Source organism: Entelurus aequoreus, linkage group LG09 (genome assembly GCF_033978785.1).
Source record: "Entelurus aequoreus isolate RoL-2023_Sb linkage group LG09, RoL_Eaeq_v1.1, whole genome shotgun sequence".
In the NCBI taxonomy this organism is placed as follows: Eukaryota; Metazoa; Chordata; class Actinopteri; order Syngnathiformes; family Syngnathidae; genus Entelurus; species Entelurus aequoreus.
Genome location: NC_084739.1, coordinates 45,823,498 through 45,840,712, shown reverse-complemented (window position 1 = coordinate 45,840,712; position 17,215 = coordinate 45,823,498). Strand labels below are relative to the sequence as shown.

The 17,215-nt window shown below is 40.1% G+C and overlaps 2 protein-coding genes across 2 annotated transcripts in view; one reads left to right on the top strand and one right to left on the bottom strand.

Annotated features, from left to right (window-relative positions):
- b3gat2 (beta-1,3-glucuronyltransferase 2 (glucuronosyltransferase S)) overlaps positions 1–17,215 on the top strand; it is a 639,688-nt gene that overhangs the window by 203,121 nt on the left and 419,352 nt on the right. The gene's annotated exons all lie outside the window — the stretch shown is intronic.
- The window catches only part of smap1 (small ArfGAP 1), a 260,078-nt gene continuing 251,209 nt past the window's right edge, over positions 8,347–17,215 (bottom strand). The window contains exons 10-11 of the mRNA XM_062058838.1: positions 12,885–13,069; positions 8,347–9,722 (exon numbers count right to left, since the gene is read on the bottom strand). Coding sequence (XP_061914822.1) covers positions 9,579–9,722; positions 12,885–13,069 — 329 coding nt within the window. The 3' untranslated portion in view covers positions 8,347–9,578. The remainder of the gene's footprint in view (positions 9,723–12,884; positions 13,070–17,215) is intronic.

Sequence of the window (17,215 nt, the reverse complement as noted above, 5' to 3'; positions counted from 1 at the left end):
CCAAAGAAAGAGCGACCAAGTTCAACTAGAACAGTATCAGTCGGGGCACAAACTGTCTTTTCCTTCAGATTGAAAACTTCTTCCACCAATCCACAAAGCCTTTACTGCTGTATGAATGAACTCCAAGACATTCAAATGTTATGATTTCATAATTCTCGGCCCATGAATTACTTCAAAAGAGTCGGTGGTCTTTCTTTACTTCGGACCTGCATCCGCGCCGATACATTCCTGTTAGTAGCGTCATGTTTCTAGCGCAATCCAAGATCGTTTCTTGTTGTTGTCTGCTACTTAACATCAGCATAGCCATTAGAGACGTAACATTTGTCATCTGTGCCTATATTACAGCGGACATCACAACAGAGCTAGGATGTTAACTTGTTAGAAGCCAGAGACGCCTAGTGTGACGTCATAGGTCAACTGGAAAATAAATACTTTAAACCATGCTAAAAGGAAATAAGACCAATAGTCGCATTAGAGTGCAAGTGCAATTACACTTGGACTTCACACGAAAGTGTGAAAATACAAAAATAGTAACTATTTGAGAAATCCGCCTAATTTAGTGCATGGAAAAATAGTGAGTCACTACTGAGAAATGAGATGGCAGCAGAATACTAAGAAAACAGTGGATTTTAAAGTGTACTGTTATGGAAAGGCAGCACGTTGTCATGGTCGTTGTTGTTTTTTGTGTGACTGACTGACTGGTAAAAAGCTGCAAAATAAAACGGCTACAAATACCAGAACACATATGAACCACAAAAACACATTCGAGAAATGCTGCAACTTCACAGAAGTCAGCCAGGCCACATGGGGGCGCCAGAACTGATGGATATCCGATATAGCCCAGCAGAAAAAATTGGGGGGTTTGTGTCGTTGCTATTTGTAAAATTATTATTTTGCATTTGTTTTGGACCCTGCAGCGCTCGTTTGATTGCAGCATTTCATCATGAGCCAGATGTACAGTTGGCCTTTTTGGTTTACTTCCATGAAATATTCAAACAAAAACATGTCTAGATGGCTGAGTGCTGCTTGTGTTTGTTAGTCTAATGAAGGTGAATAGATGAATTGGAGCATTACATGTAAGTATAATTCATGTATTTTATAACTGCTAAAATACAATATCCTAACTTTTAAATTAATTAACCAATGTAATCACTTTGATTTATTTCTAAGTCATGAACATTAAGCTGGATCTCAGAACTCTGATTCCTCAAAGGACTGTTTTAGTTTTAATTTTAAGACTTGATACATTTAGACACACTTGTGGAGTCAACATTTCTTGCAAGACACAACACAACCTCCAACACTTTTTGTTACAGGACCCTGGTTGAACGATGCTTCATATTTCAATAGGTTGTTTTCATTTTTTTTGAAAGAAAGAAATGAGCTGTAAAAGTATGACGGATAAACAATAACATATGTACTGAAACATTGCGTAGAACACAGTAGTGAAGGTGGAGGGAAAGGAAGGATACATACACTTTTACTACCATAATGTACACACTTAGCCATATTGTACTGAGCAGCCAGGACGGATATATTATGTATGATGTCACCACATTCGCCATTGGCAGGCTGACAAAGTCAACTGCATTCAGGAATACGTGCTAGTCTAGAGGGTGAGATGTGTGAGGTACACTGCCAGCCAGCAGGGTTTGTCCGCTGATGTGAAAAATGCACGATTGTTGTAAATATTGACTGACTTGTTATTGTACAGTAAGTAATATTAAACTGAGCAGCCAGTACATCATCATATTTGCAATGACCCTTCACTTCATCTTGAGACCCTTACTGAGCTAAAGAGTACATTGGTACCTCGGTTTTCATCCGCTCCAATTTTTGTATGGTTCGGTTTTCTATGAACATGTCGAGCCAAATTGCTTCATTCATTGTTTGGGTTATTGTACGGTCAAATAGCGCGCCTGACAAAGTCAACCGTTTGCTATGTATCATTCCGCAGACCGTGGGGCCCAAACAAAGAATCCTACATGTCGGTGACGTGTTATTAATCAAGTATATGCCTGGTTTACTAAACATTTGCGTGCATTAAAACATGTGCAAACTTGATAGCACAAACAAAGCTGATCAACTAAACTTGTGTGCAGAGGACTGGGTGTCTTAAATGAGCAAATAAGAGAGTGCGATACATTTAGCGCGTCTGTCGCCCACAATGCTAGGGGGAGGAGATGCGGAGATAATCACTTAACACTCACAATGTGATTTATTAAGAATGAAAGTGTTCTGCGGTTGTGGTTTAGTGTACGCTTGACCACGCGTGCAAACTGGCACAGTTACGGATGGCTGTGAGAAAGGAGGCGATCACACTGCAAAGACAGACGATGAATAGAGAATCATCAGTCTGTACTGTGGGTGTGTGTCAACATATATGGAATATCGTGAATGATAAAGACATCATGTATATATATATATATATATATATATATATATATATATATATATATATATATATATATATATATATATATATATATATATATATATATATATACTGTATATGACTTTAAGGGTTGATTCAAATTAATCCAATCCATTTGTTTTGGTGTCTGCTGATGTTTTAAATTGAAACGGTGAGTTTTTTCATATATATTTTAATAATTTTTCATATATGTATATCCAACCATTTTCTACCGCTTGTCTCTCTCGGGGTCGTGGGGGTGCTGGAGCCTATCCCAGCTGCATTCGGGCGGAAGCGGGGTACACCCTGGACAAGTCGCCACCTCATCGCAGGGCCAACACAGATAGACAGACGATATTTACACTCACTCGCTGTATATATATACAGTATTTTTCTGAGTATAAGTCGCACCGGAGTATAAGTCGCACCGGCCGAAAATGCATAATAAAGAAGAAAAAAAACATATATAAGTCGCACTGGAGTATACGTCGCATTTTTGGGGGAAATGTATTTGATAAAACCCAACACCAAGATTAGACATTTGAAGGGCAATTTAAAATAAATAAAGAATAGTGAACAACAGGCTGAATAAGTGTACGTTATATGATGCATAAATAACCAACTGAGAACATGCCTGGTATGTTAACGTAACATATTATGGTAAGAGTCAATCAAATAACTATAACATATAGAACATGCTATACGTTTACCAAACAATCTGTCACTCCTAATCGCTAAATCCGATGACATCTTATACGTCTAGTCTCTTACGTAAATGAGTTAAATAATATTATTTGATATTTTACGGTAATGTGTTAATAATTTCACACAAGAGTCGCTCCTTAGTATAAGTCGCACCCCCAGCCAAACTATGAAAAAAACTGTGACTTATAGTCCAAAAAATACGGTGTATATATATATATATATATATATATATATATATATATATATATATATATATATATATATATATATATATATATATATATATATATATATATATATATATATATATATATATATATATATATATATATATATATATATATATATGTTGTAATTTATCTCCTTTATGAAAAACCTAGGGCTGACAAGTGATTATTTTTAGCTTCAGAAAATAGCCCAATATTTGGATAAAAATTCAACTTGATAGTCAGAATATCATACAAAAGGACGTTTTTTTAAATGTTTTTTTGACCTGCAATTCATTGATTTGCTCAAAACTTAGTGACAGTGAGTATAGTAAGAATTAAGTGCACATTTTGAACGTATTTGCAATAATCTTGCAAACAAGGTACAGTCACTAATGGATAATGTAGTAAACACACTCATAAACAACTTAACAATAGTGCACCATTTAAATCTACATTTACTCTTGTTTTAGTTTAACCAGTTGTTAAAACAAACACACTTGTTTACATTTTTCAGATGACAATGCTGATATATTTTTTGGCACAATGCGACCCCAGCTTGTGATTACTTACAGATGTCCAACGTTCTCCAGGAAGCTAAATAAATTAAAATCCAGTCCGTAGTTGCAAGTTGATGCTCTTGTTTGTGTAGTACATTTGGTTTATCCTTGCTGTATTTGTGCCTCTCTAAAGTATTGTACGACGAATGTGGTGATATGAATGACATCTTCCTGCAGGACTTGGTCTTCACACATGTTAGATGTCCTGCATGCGGTGGCAGTCTGTTTAGCACAGGCATATGTTTAACTTAAATGTGCTACTTTTGTTGACAACATTGAATCAGTAAACTTTGCCAGCGTAGCGTTCTCCTCTGCTTCTTGTCGATGTAGCGAGCATGTAGCTAGCGGCGCCATCCTTAAGTTCGTGTTTAGCTTTAAGATGGTATTTTAAACTGGATGTGCGCCGATGATTAGAATGTTTGTAGCTGCAATACCAACAAGTTACCTCAGTTTAATCTAAAGTTCTGTTTTGAAGCGAAATTGGTCGCCTCTCATCTCGATCACAGACCGTGTAACAATGCGTGCGTCTTCCCGGATAAACCTTAACCTAAATGTGATTAATCTTCATTCATATTTGATAACGCAATAATTTATTTTTATTAATCACATGTGTAACATATCACGACATGCATTTTCTTATATTTGGATCATTCCAGACACGCCATCACTGCACCGCAGCACCTCCAAGAGGGCAGCTTCAACATGCTAAAAGTAGGTTCTGTTGTCTACATAGTGCTTTAATATCACCTAGAAAAGGTGGTAAATATTTTATTTGTGTGCTGCTTGTCAAAGACATGAGGAAACCGGTAACTGTTTAAATAGAGCGGTCTGCACCATTTATGCACTTGTTTTCAAGAATACATGCAGTTTTAGTAGATCTCTTGCACCACGACCACTAATAGTACACATAGGGCCTGATCTACTAAGATCTAAATACTACACGCCAAACAGCATGTGCAAACTATAAAATTGTGTGCACTATTAGTGGCCATTTTGCATGTGATCTACTAAGACTGCATGTACAATGGATAACTAGTGCAGACCGCCTTATTTAAATGACATTTATGTGTGTACTACGCGGCTTTCACCACGGAGACACTCGGTCATGTACTGCAAACATGCAGAAGACATTTACCAATTTTTCTGGGCATTTTTGAAGCAGTCCTGCGATGCTTCTAGAATGGAAACCACTTTTCTTTTTTTTTTTGTTTAGTGCATGGAAGTTGTGATCATGGGAGAGGCTGGCACTAACTGCAAGTTTGTGATTAGTTATTAATACAGCTTTCTTTATGAAAAAACAAATGTTATTAAAAAAACACCAGCAGACATTGAAACACATCAATGGAATTTGTTTTAATCAGCCCCTTAAGTCATCCAGCAGCTGTATAAATGTATAAAATGATATTGCTGAATCGACGATATGCATACTTGCCAACTTTGAGACCTCCGAATTCGGGAGATGGAGGGGTGGAGGGGGTGTTGGGGGGGCGTGGTTGCGGGGGCGTGGTTGCGGGGGCAGGGTTGGGGGGCGTTGTTGAGGTGCAGGCAGCATACCCCTTCCCCTTCGAGCTGTCCTGGATGAAATGAAATTCTTTTTTCCAATCATTTTGGAACTTGCAAGCGTATTTGTTCTTCTTACTCGTCGTCGTCATGTCTCTTCTTCGTTCTTCTGCTTCGTCTCCTTCTTGTTGTGTGTGCAGTTGTGCACTGAGCTCCAAAAACCGTAGATGTTATTGTAGCGTCCCGGAAGAGTTAGTGCTGCAAGGGGTTCTGGGTATTTGTTCTGTTGTTCTGGGGACGTTTGGCAAAATTGGGAGAGTGGCCGTGCCAGCAATCTGAGGGTTACTGGGGTTCAATCCCCACCTTCTACCATCCTAGTCACGTCCGTTGTGTCCTTGAGCAAGACACTTCACCCTTGCTCCTGATGGGCCTGGTTAGCGCCGTTCATGGCAACTCCCGCCATCAGTGTGTGAATGTTTGTGTGTGAATGGGTGAATGTGGAAAATAGTGTCAAAGCGCTTTGAGTTCCTTAAAAAGGTAGAAAAGCGCTTTACAAGTATGACCCATTTACCATTTACCATTTGTGTTTATGTTGTGTTACGGTGCGGATGTTCTCCCGAAATGTGTTTGTCATTCTTGTTTGGTGTGGGTTGACAGTGTGGCGCATATTTTGTAACAGTGTTAAAGTTGTTTATACGGTAACCGTCAGTGTGACATGTATGGCTGTTGACCAAGTATGAATTGCATTCACTTGTGTGTGTGTGTGTGTGCTTGAAATTAACGTCATTAAACCGGCCAAAAGATCAAACAACGTGTCAGCATTTCTTGACATCTTCGAGTAAAGACCGTTGTTAAACCCGTCCAACGCTACATTATAATGTGACTGGGCCGGCACGCTGTTTACATGGAGGAAAAGTGGACGCCTGGACAGCATGCGGCTGTTAAAGGCCTACTGAAACCCACTACTACCGACCACGCAGTCTGATAGTTTATATATCAATGATGAAATCTTAACATTGCAACACATGCCAATACGGCCGGGTTAACTTATAAAGTGCAATTTTAAATTTCCCGCTAAACTTCCGGTTGAAAACGTCTATGTATGATGACGTCTGCGCGTGACGTCAATGGTTGAAACGGAAGTATTCGGACACATTGTATCTCAATACAACAACTCTGTTTTCATCGCAAAATTCCACAGTATTCTGGACATCTGTGTTGGTGAATCTTTTGCAATTTGTTTAATGAACAGTGGAGACTGCAAAGAAGAAAGCTGTAGGTGGGATCGGTGTATTAGCGGCTGGCTGCAGCAACACAACCAGGAGGACTTTGAGTTGGATAGCAGACGCGCTATCTGACGCTAGCCGCCGACCGCATCGATGATCGGGTGAAGTCCTTCGTCGCGCCGTCGATCGCTGGAACGCAGGTGAGCACGGGTGTTGATGAGCAGATGAGGGCTGGCGTAGGTGGAGAGATAATGTTTGTATCAGAGCTCTGACGAGGTCCCCTAGCTAAGTTAGCTTCAATGGCGTCGTTAGCAACAGCATTGCTAGACTTCGACAGGCGGCACAGCATTAACCGTGTAGTTACAGGTCCAGTGTTTGGTTCGGTGTCTCCTGATAGTAGTATTGTTGATCTTATGTCTATCCTTCCAGTCAGGGGCTTATTTCTTTTGTTTCTATCTGCATTTAAGCACGATGCTATCACGTTAGCTCCGTAGCTAAAGTGCTTCACCGATGTATTGTCGTGGAGATAAAAGTCACTGTGAATGTTCATTTCGCGTTCTCGACTCTCATTTTCAAGAGGATATAGTATACGAGGTGGTTTAAAATACAAATCCGTGATCCACAATAGAAAAAGGAGAGAGTGTGGAATCCAATGAGCCAGCTTGTACCTAAGTTACGGTCAGAGCGAAAAAAGATATGTCCTGCACTGCACTCTAGTCCTTCACTCTCACGTTCCTCAACCACGAATCTTTCATCCTGGCTCAAATTAATGGGGTAATCGTCGCTTTCTCGGTCCGAATCGCTCTCGCTGCTGGTGTAAACAATGGGGAAATGTGAGGAGCCTTTCAACCTGCGACGTCACGCTACTTCCGGTACAGGTAAGGCTTTTTTATCAGCGACCAAAAGTTGTGAACTTTATCGTCGATGTTCTCTACTAAATCCTTTCAGCAAAAATATGGCAATATCGCGAAATGATCAAGTATGACACATAGAATGGATCTGCTATCCCCGTTTAAATTAAAAAAAACATTTCAGTAGGCCTTTAAGGGGTGAAGGTTTCAGGTGAAAGGGGACGCTAAAGGCAGTGCCTTTAAGGCACGACCCCAATATTGTTGTACGGGTGGAAATTGGGAGAAATTCGAGAGAATGGTTGCCCCGGGAGATTTTCGGGAGGGGCACTGAAATTCGGGAGCCTCCCGGGTAAATCGGGAGGGTTGGCAAGTATGACGATATGTCTAATATTTTTATTTTTGACAGTCCCTATATGTTGACAAGGACATCCGTGTGTGTAACTGTGTCAGTTACACATCATGTACTTTTTAGACGTGCTAAATAAAGGCAAACCAGTTTTAGTCATGATAAATCACACTTTGTGTGCTAAATTGTTATATTAGCATTTTCTCCTCCGAGTGTTGTGGGATTTCTGATGATCAGCATATATTCTGCATATCCATAAAGACTGACAGGCTAAATGGATTGCACTCCTTATTCTGCTCACTAGAGAGGATCAATCCTCTGCTCACAAGTCAACAAGTTGATTGGCTGCAAGCTCCCACCCCTCCAGGACCTGTTCTCCTCCAGGACCAGGAGGCGTGTGGGTCGGATCACAGCTGACTCTTCTCACCCTGGACACAAACTATTCTCCCCTCTCCCCTCAGGCAGGAGACTACGCTCCATCCAGACCCACACCTCCCGCCACCTGAACAGTTTTTCCCCCCGGCCATCAGGCACATGAACAATAACAAGATCTGATAGCTCAGTTACAGCTCATTTTATTACCTATTCTGTGTTATATGTGTTTTATGTTGCATGATTGCACCAAGAAAAATTCCTAGTTAGTGAACCCGTTCTCAAACAATGGCAATAAAAACTATTCTGATTCTGATTAGTCGACCAGCTTTGTGTGTGCTATCAAGTTTGCACTTGTTCTAATACACGCACACCTTTAGTAGATCAGGCCCACAATGTTTTAGTTTGCACATACTGTTTAGAACTTGTAATTTAGATATTAGTAGACCATGTTATTGTGTATTCATGTTCGTAATGTTTTTTTGTTACAAAATGTTTGTTAGCTCTCAACTCTTCACCCACAAGTCATTCTCCCTCTTTGACATCATCACCTGTTAAATCTGTAGTTCTTTGCTAACAAACACAGTCACACCACACGTTTCTATTTCATTGAGCACAGCTGCAAAGTAATCCACCATGGGGCCAAAGAAAGTTGCAAGTGCCAGCACTTTGATAAAGAAGGTATTCAAAAGAACTCGTAACAAAGTACGAACATGGCGTTTGTGTGGTCCCTCGCTGTCTTCGCCAATAAGAGTTTTCAAATTCATAATTTTTTTGGATTTCATGTTCTTTTCTGCATGGAAAACTATAATACTTTTCCTTAAAATGTGTTTTGTGTTCATATTTTGGAGTATCTGGAACAGATTGTTGGATTTAATAGGATTAAATCTTTGTCGGACCTTTACTAACAAAAACCGAGGTACTACTGTACATGCAGTGTCTTTAAACGTCCTGATATGTTGTTAAAGTCATGATATGGACATCTTTACACTCATCTATGTTCATGGCCGCTCTCAAAGTTGACTTCTAGTGACGCTGAAGACAAACTAGTGCAGCACTAATCCTTCACCTTGGCCCTGATAAAGTTAGAGGGTGACACAAACACTACAAGTCAGACTATTACCTCTCACAAGGCTATGCTGGCGGTTTAGAGAAGACCAGGTTGGTACGACAGACACCCGATAGGTGAAGAGAGCCTAGCAAAGACCAAGCACCACACATATCTACTGTACACACTCAATGACTAATAATTGTCTCAATATTATCTCATAACGTTACAATAGTGCTCTTTTTTTTGTCACAGCACCAACATGAAATCGGAAAGAGATCCAATTAAGACAGAACATGGCAGCTGTGTTGTAATTGTCATGTTGGCTGTTCGTAGGCTTCAGGATGCGTCTTACTTCCACAGCTGAGTGCTGAGGGTCTGACCAGACGCCGCTGGAGCTACTGGCCAACCAGTTGCTGCTGGTGCTGTTGCTGCTGGTGCTGGTGGCGGCGGCGCTCCGCCGCTCGTGGCCATGCCCGCCATCTGCTGAGATAACTGCATATGGAGACAATAAGAGATTTTTAAGAGATACAAAGAACACACCACCTCACTCTTCTCCTTGGCTACAGAAAGTGTCCTTCCACTCTCCATCCTAGCCCCCTAATCACCTCCTGACTCTGCCTTCTACACAACACCTCCTCCATCTTCCATTAGGTCTTATCTATTATGAATGTGCTTCATGTGTGCACTACTTGTTTATCTGGTTATCTGAGAGCTGCGTGTATGCACACACACACACACACACACACACACACACACACACACACACACACACACACACACACACACACACACACACACACACACACACACACACACGCACACACACACACACACACACACACACACACACACACACACACACACACACACACACAAAAGAAGCCAGTGCACTCCATGTGCCTTCAGACAGTGTGTGAAGCTCACAGTAACAATATGAAAGACACACACAGCTTTTAAAAGAATCCATGCATCTACAGGATCAGACGCCGTAGTTCCATGACAACATTCTCCATCACTCCTGATATGTCAGATCCCTTTGATAGAAAGCGTCTTACATCAGCCTGCCCTCGTCAATAATGTTACCTAACATCACAATATTGACAACGTGGAAAGAATTGAAGTAGAAGCAGAAACCACAGGAGAGTGAAAGTAAAGAAAAATATATTACATTAAAATGTGACTCCTGCACTGCAAAAAGTCAGTGTTCAAAAACAAGAAGAAAAAATAACAAAAATTAGGGGTATTTTAACCTAAGCAAAATTATCTGCCAATAGAACAAGAATATTCGGCTTGTCAAGACTTTCCAAAACAAGTAAAATTTGCTAACCTCAATTAACCCAAAAATACCTTAAAATAAGTATATTCTCACTAATGACAAGTGCACTTTTCTTGGTAGAAAATTTTGTTTTGACCTTTTTGCTCAATATGTTGAAAAATATTCTTAAATAAGTAAACGCTAGTGCCATTATCTTGACATAATGATATGCGCTCGGCATCATGATTTTTTTTTCATGCTTGAAGTAAGAAATGATTACTTTAAAAAAACAGTTTTATACTTGTGAGTGTTGATGACACAGATTGTAAATACACTTGGATATGGTTTAATGAATACAATCAAACACAACTAAGCATTTAAAGTCAAATAGTTTTTCCACTCTACTGGTACTTTAAAGGAGCCATAATGTTTATTCTGTTTTTAGAATTGTATTTAATAAGTATTGTATTTGTATGTCATTTCAATTATTGTGTAAATATTTATCATAAGTATGGTACAACGATTGTTGGGTTGGAGTTGTTTTTTTTAGGTCAACACTGCACATATAATCAGTAGCCAAGAGGAGCTTTTGTAACCTGTCACCTGTTTAGAATTTTTTTTTTTTTTTTTACAATTTGCAGACCAAAATAATATATAACGAGAAGCGGTTAGCGGTCAATATTCGTTTCTACAAAGTCTTGTCTGTTTTGGTTTGCCTATGAATGAAAATGTATTTGATGTTTTATGTCAATTTTGATCCGATAAAATCTCATTTCCTAAACGTTTGTACAAGTTTAAAACAATCGCAACGCTAACAGCATAAGACCATACCTTTATTGTTTATGGTTGCATTGCTTCTGTACTGTTTATATCAAACTGCAGTGCAAATTATTTGCCACTTGCCAAAATGTTTGATTTAATTTCTAGAAATGTCCCTAGTGTTAAGAGCTATTTACTTATTTTTAGTCATTGACTAATCTTATTTTAGCAGGAATAACTACATTTTTCTATTCTAAAAATTTTTAAATTGAGAAAATAACGATTCAAATAAGATATTTTGGATTTACCTCCACATAGAAAATCATGTTTAAATATTCTCTGTAAAAATGATTGTCTTCTATGCAAATTTGAAGAAAGTGAGCAGTGTGTGTATTACTGCAATACTGTCAGTCTTTTTTTTGGTTTGTTGAAATTGTTCACACATTGCACAGCTTTTATTTTTCTATCAAAAAAACAGTGATGTATGGTTTGTTGAGTTAGCAATGTGGAAATGACAAAAGTAGTTGAGACATAGAACAGTTTTTATTTAGCTTTATTTTGTTCAATGCCTAGATGGGCTGTGACTTAAAGTTTAACTGCTTTGTAGATAAACTGAGATGAAGTCTAAGTTCATTGTGTTCTTCATGGTGTTCTTGAAACGGCACCAATTCTTTCCTCAGAACTTTCAACTAACTTGAAGTGTTTTGTCAAGAGGATTATTTGTGATATGTACATTTTCAGAATGTGCTTGTTCTATTTTGGGCCAAAGTAAAACAAAGAAAACAATCTGAAGTTGTCCTAAATCAATCAATCAATTATATTTTATATAGCGCTTTTCTCTAGTGACTCAAAGCACTTTACATAGTGAAACCCAATATCTAAGTTACATTTAAACCAGTGTGGGTGGCACTGAGAGCAGGTGGGTAAAGTGCCTTGCCCAAGGACACAACGGCAGTGACTAGGATGGCGGAAGCGGGGATCGAACCTGCAACCCTCAAGTTGCTGGCACGGCCGCTCTACCAACCGAGCTATACCGCCCCATAAATAGTTGTATTTTTAAGTTATCATGCCATGATTTTACCCGTCCGGCCCACGTGGGAATACATTTTCCTCCATCCGGCCCCTGAACTAACTGACACCCCTGATCTGTAGTATTCAACTGTCTATGTGTTTATTACTATTACCTTAAAGCTTTTTTCATGGTCGTCTAAACTTTTGTGGTGAAAAAAACCCCCAATATAATTTCTATGTCATCAAACCAATGCATGTATTTGTTATATTTTATTGAGCTACCTGATTTTGTCCGCTTCATAGGAAATATACATTTATTGACATTTATCTTTTCAAACACGTTCTATCATCTAATCTTATCGACACATTTAAATAAAGACGCCAGGCGTTTCTCTTTGTTAGCCTTATGTGTCATCGCTCTTCTCCATAATGGAAGTGAAACGTGGAGTGCAGTGTTACTTTTAGGATCAGTATACAACTTTTTGGCAACAGTTTTAGTATAGTATAATATGTATGGGATTCATGCTACAAAGCTAGTATTATTACAATATGCTGCTACTCAAAATCCTCCCCACTGAGAGAGGGATTCAAAAGCAAACAATTCTAGTAATTGTCTTGTAATTAATTACCTGCCCCACACTCCACTGTCCTTGCTGCATGCTGTACATGTTCTGTCCTTCATTGGCTGCCATCACATTCTGCTGCATGCCCACATAGCTGCCATTGGGGAGCGTCGCACCTGCCATCATGGCCCCTCCTCCCATTGAAGCGTTGAAGCCCTGCTGTGGAACCTGAGTCTGGGCCATGTACACACCTAAAACACAAACAAACACACAATACAAGTCCAGTGATGCAGGACAACAAGCCTCATTTGGTCTATTTAGATGTCAAAGTGCACAATGACGCCAGCAAGAAGCTCTTCATTACAATTTTAATTTCTAATATAATTCAATGATAAATGGGTTATACTTGTATAGCGCTTTTCTACCTTCAAGGTACTCAAAGCGCTTTGACAGTATTTCCACATTCACCCATTCACACACACATTCACACACTGATGGCGGGAGCTGCCATGCAAGGCGCTAACCAGCAGCCATCAGGAGCAAGGGTGAAGTGTCTTGCCCAAGGACACAACGGACGTGACTAGGATGGTAGAAGGTGGGGATTGAACCCCAGTAACCAGCAACCTTCCGATTGCTGGCACGGCCACTCTACCAACTTCGCCACGCCGTCCCCTAATCCTCCAAATATGCCAGTGTATCTTATCTTACTGACAGGATGCAGTGCGTCTCCCATAACAATGTGACCTCGGACTATGTCAAGGTAACGTGCGGAGTTCCCCAGGGTTCGGTTCTTGGCCCTGCACTCTTTAGTATTTACATGCTGCCGCTGGGTGACATCATACGCAAGTACGGTGTTAGCTTTCACTGTTATGCTGATGACACCCAACTCTACATGCCCCTAAAGCTGACCAACACACCGGATTGTAGTCAGCTGGAGGCGTGTCTTAATGAAATTAAACAATGGATGTCCGCTAACTTTTTGCAACTCAACGCTAAGAAAACGGAAATGCTGATTATCGGTCCTGCTAGACACCAACATCTATTTAATAATACCACCTTAACATTTGACAACCAAACAATTAAACAAGGAGACTCGGTAAAGAATCTGGGTATTATCTTCGACCCAACTCTCTCGTTTGAGTCACACATTAAGAGTGTTACTAAAACGGCCTTCTTTCATCTCCGTAATATCGCTAAAATTCGTTCCATCTTGTCCACTAGCGATGCTGAGATCATTATTCATGCGTTCGTTGCGTCTCGTCTCGATTACTGTAACGTATTATTTTCGGGCCTCCCTATGTGTAGCATTAAAAGATTACAGTTGGTACAAAATGCGGCTGCAAGGCTTTTGACAAAAACAAGAAAGTTTGATCATATTACGCCTATACTGGCTCACTTGCACTGGCTTCCTGTGCACTTAAGATGCGACTTTAAGGTTTTACTACTTACGTATAAAATATTACACGGTTTAGCTCCATCCTATCTCGCCGATTGTATTGTACCATATGTCCCGACAAGAAATTTGCGTTCAAAGAACTCCGGCTTATTAGTGATTCCCAGAGCCAAAAAAAAGTCTGCGGGCTATAGAGCGTTTTCTATTCGGGCTCCAGTACTCTGGAATGCCCTCCCGGTAACAGTTAGAGATGCTACCTCAGTAGAAGCATTTAAGTCCCATCTTAAAACTCATTTGTATAATCTAGCCTTTAAATAGACCCCCCCTTTTTTAGACCAGTTGATCTGCCGTTTCTTTTCTTCTCTCCTCTTCTCCCCTGTTCCTTGCGAGGGGGAGTTGCATAGGTCCGGTGGCCATGGATGAAGTGCTGGCTGTCCAGAGCCGGGACCCCGGGTGGACCACTAGCCTGTGCATCGGTTGGGGACATCTCTGCGCTGCTGACCCGTCTCCGCTCGGGATGGTTTCCTGTTGGCCCCGCTGTGGACTGGACTCCCGCTGATGTGTTGGATCCACTGTGGACCCACTCGACATCCGTTGCTTTCGGTCTCCCCTAGAGGGGGGGGGGGGGGGGGTTACCCACATATGCGGTCCTCTCCAAGGTTTCTCATAGTCATTCACCGACGTCCCACTGGGGTGAGTTTTTCCTTGCCCGTATGTGGGCTCTGTACCGAGGATGTCGTTGTGGCTTGTACAGCCCTTTGAGACACTTGTGATTTAGGGCTATATAAATAAACATTGATTGATTGATTGATCAGCAGAGCAGTATATTGAATATACCTGCTCCTCAAAATGTCCACATTTCCCCCCACAAACACCCTATATCTGTCATGATCCGGGGTCCGGATCATGTTTGTTTAGTTATTCTGTTAGTTTTGGACTGCTTTAGTTCTTGGTTGTGCTCCTGTGAGTTTGTTTTGGTTGTCATGGTCACCCTTTGTGTGCACCTGTCTCTGATTAGTGCTCGCCCGCTCACCTGCTTCCCGAGCGCTAATCAGAGGCATTATTTAAGTTGCCTTTGCCAGTCACTCGTCCTGCTTTCGTTGGCTTTGCGTCACACCTTTGACTAAGTAAGTTTTTGATTATGCCATGTCCTAGTCCATGCTAAGTAATTAGCTTCATGTGTTTTAGGCACGCTTGCCTTTTTGTTGTTTGCCTGCTTTTTGGTAGTTCGGAGTTTTATAAGAAATAAATCATCTCTTACCTTACGCCTGTCGTCCGGAGCCGTTCCTTTGCTTTGGAAGAACAACCGTGCAGCAAGCGCACCCCTCACGTGACAATATCAGTGGTTCTCAACCTTTTTTCAGTGATGTACCCCCTGTGAACATTTTTTTAATTCAAGTACCCCCTAATCAGAGCAAAGCCTGAAAGAAGTAAAATACAGCGCTATGTCATCAGTTTATGACTTATTAAATTGTATAACAGTGCAAAATATTGCTCATTTGTAGTGGTCTTTCTTGAACTATTTGGAAAAAAAGATATAAAAATAACTAAAAACTTGTTGAAAAATAAACAAGTGATTCACATATAAATAAAGATTTCTACACATAGAAGTAATCATCAACTTAAAGTGCCCTCTTTGGGGATTGTAATAGAGATCCATCTGGATTCATGAACTTAATTCTAAACATTTCTTCACAAAAAAAGAAATCTTTAACATCAATATTAATGGAACATGTCCACAAAAAATCTAGCTGTCAACACTGAATATTGCATTGTTGCATTTCTTTTCACAGTTCTTTTTGACAGACATTTTAAACAAATCTCACGTACCCCTTGGCATACCTTCAAGTACCCCCAGGGGTACGCGTACCCCCATTTGAGAACCACTGCCCTATATGATCACTCACCAACACAACACACACCATCACACACACATATACAAAGTCAAAAGGTTTGTGAGTAGTCTACTTTAATTTCTTTGCTGCAGTGGCACTCCAGAAATGGCCCTGACTACTTTTTCCTGCATTGACATTTTTTTTCCTTCTTTCCTATGTGTTTTTAGGATCCTTGTGTGTGTGTGTTTGTATGTGTGCGTGCGTGCGTGCGTGTGTGTGTGTGTGTGCGCATGTGCAGAACCACCATTACATTTCCACTGTATACATGCAACTCTTATACTGTAGGAAGATGATTCTTTTGGTCCCAATCATCGCAGTTTACCTGACACATGAAATGTGACGAGTTTGGGGCATAAAATTATATCCACTTCAGCCGCCAGATAGGAGTAGAGTATCTTAAAATGTGTTGTGTGGGAATTTTAACTTGTAGAGTGGTGCTTTTCATCATTTTCAGCAGCCTGCATTGCAAAATGTATACCCCCCACCCACTCTTCCTCTCACGCCAGATGCACCGAGGAATGGGGCCAAATGAATCCTTCCCCTGCTGGGCAGCTGCATTTTAATCGTTATTTTATATTACAGATGGCCAATTCATCTTTTTTTTTTTTCATCATTTCTTTTTATTCCTTTCATGAAAATGCATATATACAAGCCACGTACAGTTGACACTTTCATTGTTTTTTGTTTCTTATACATTTCCATGATCAGAAAGGAGCAGATGGAAGAAGAATATTCTTATATTTATCTGTCCCCTTTTTAACACAAATAATTTTAGATGACTTTATTACTGTTCCTTCCACCAACACCCCAACTCCAACATAATTTTTAATTTTCGTTTAAGCATTTTCACAATGACACGTCCAATCAAAATCAAAAATCAGTTTGATATAATTCCAGTTGTCTCTTTTTGTAACTCTTTTTAAGTTCAAAAATATGCTTGCAACTTTTTAAGTCTTTCTTTAGAGAATTCCATGCTTTCACACCAGCAACAGACAAGCACATTTGCTTCAAATTTGTTCTCACTCTTGGATGTTTAAAATCATACGGCCTTCTGTGGTTCTCATCTTCCGACGTGAACACAAATAACTTTTGTAAGTCCTTCGGAAGAA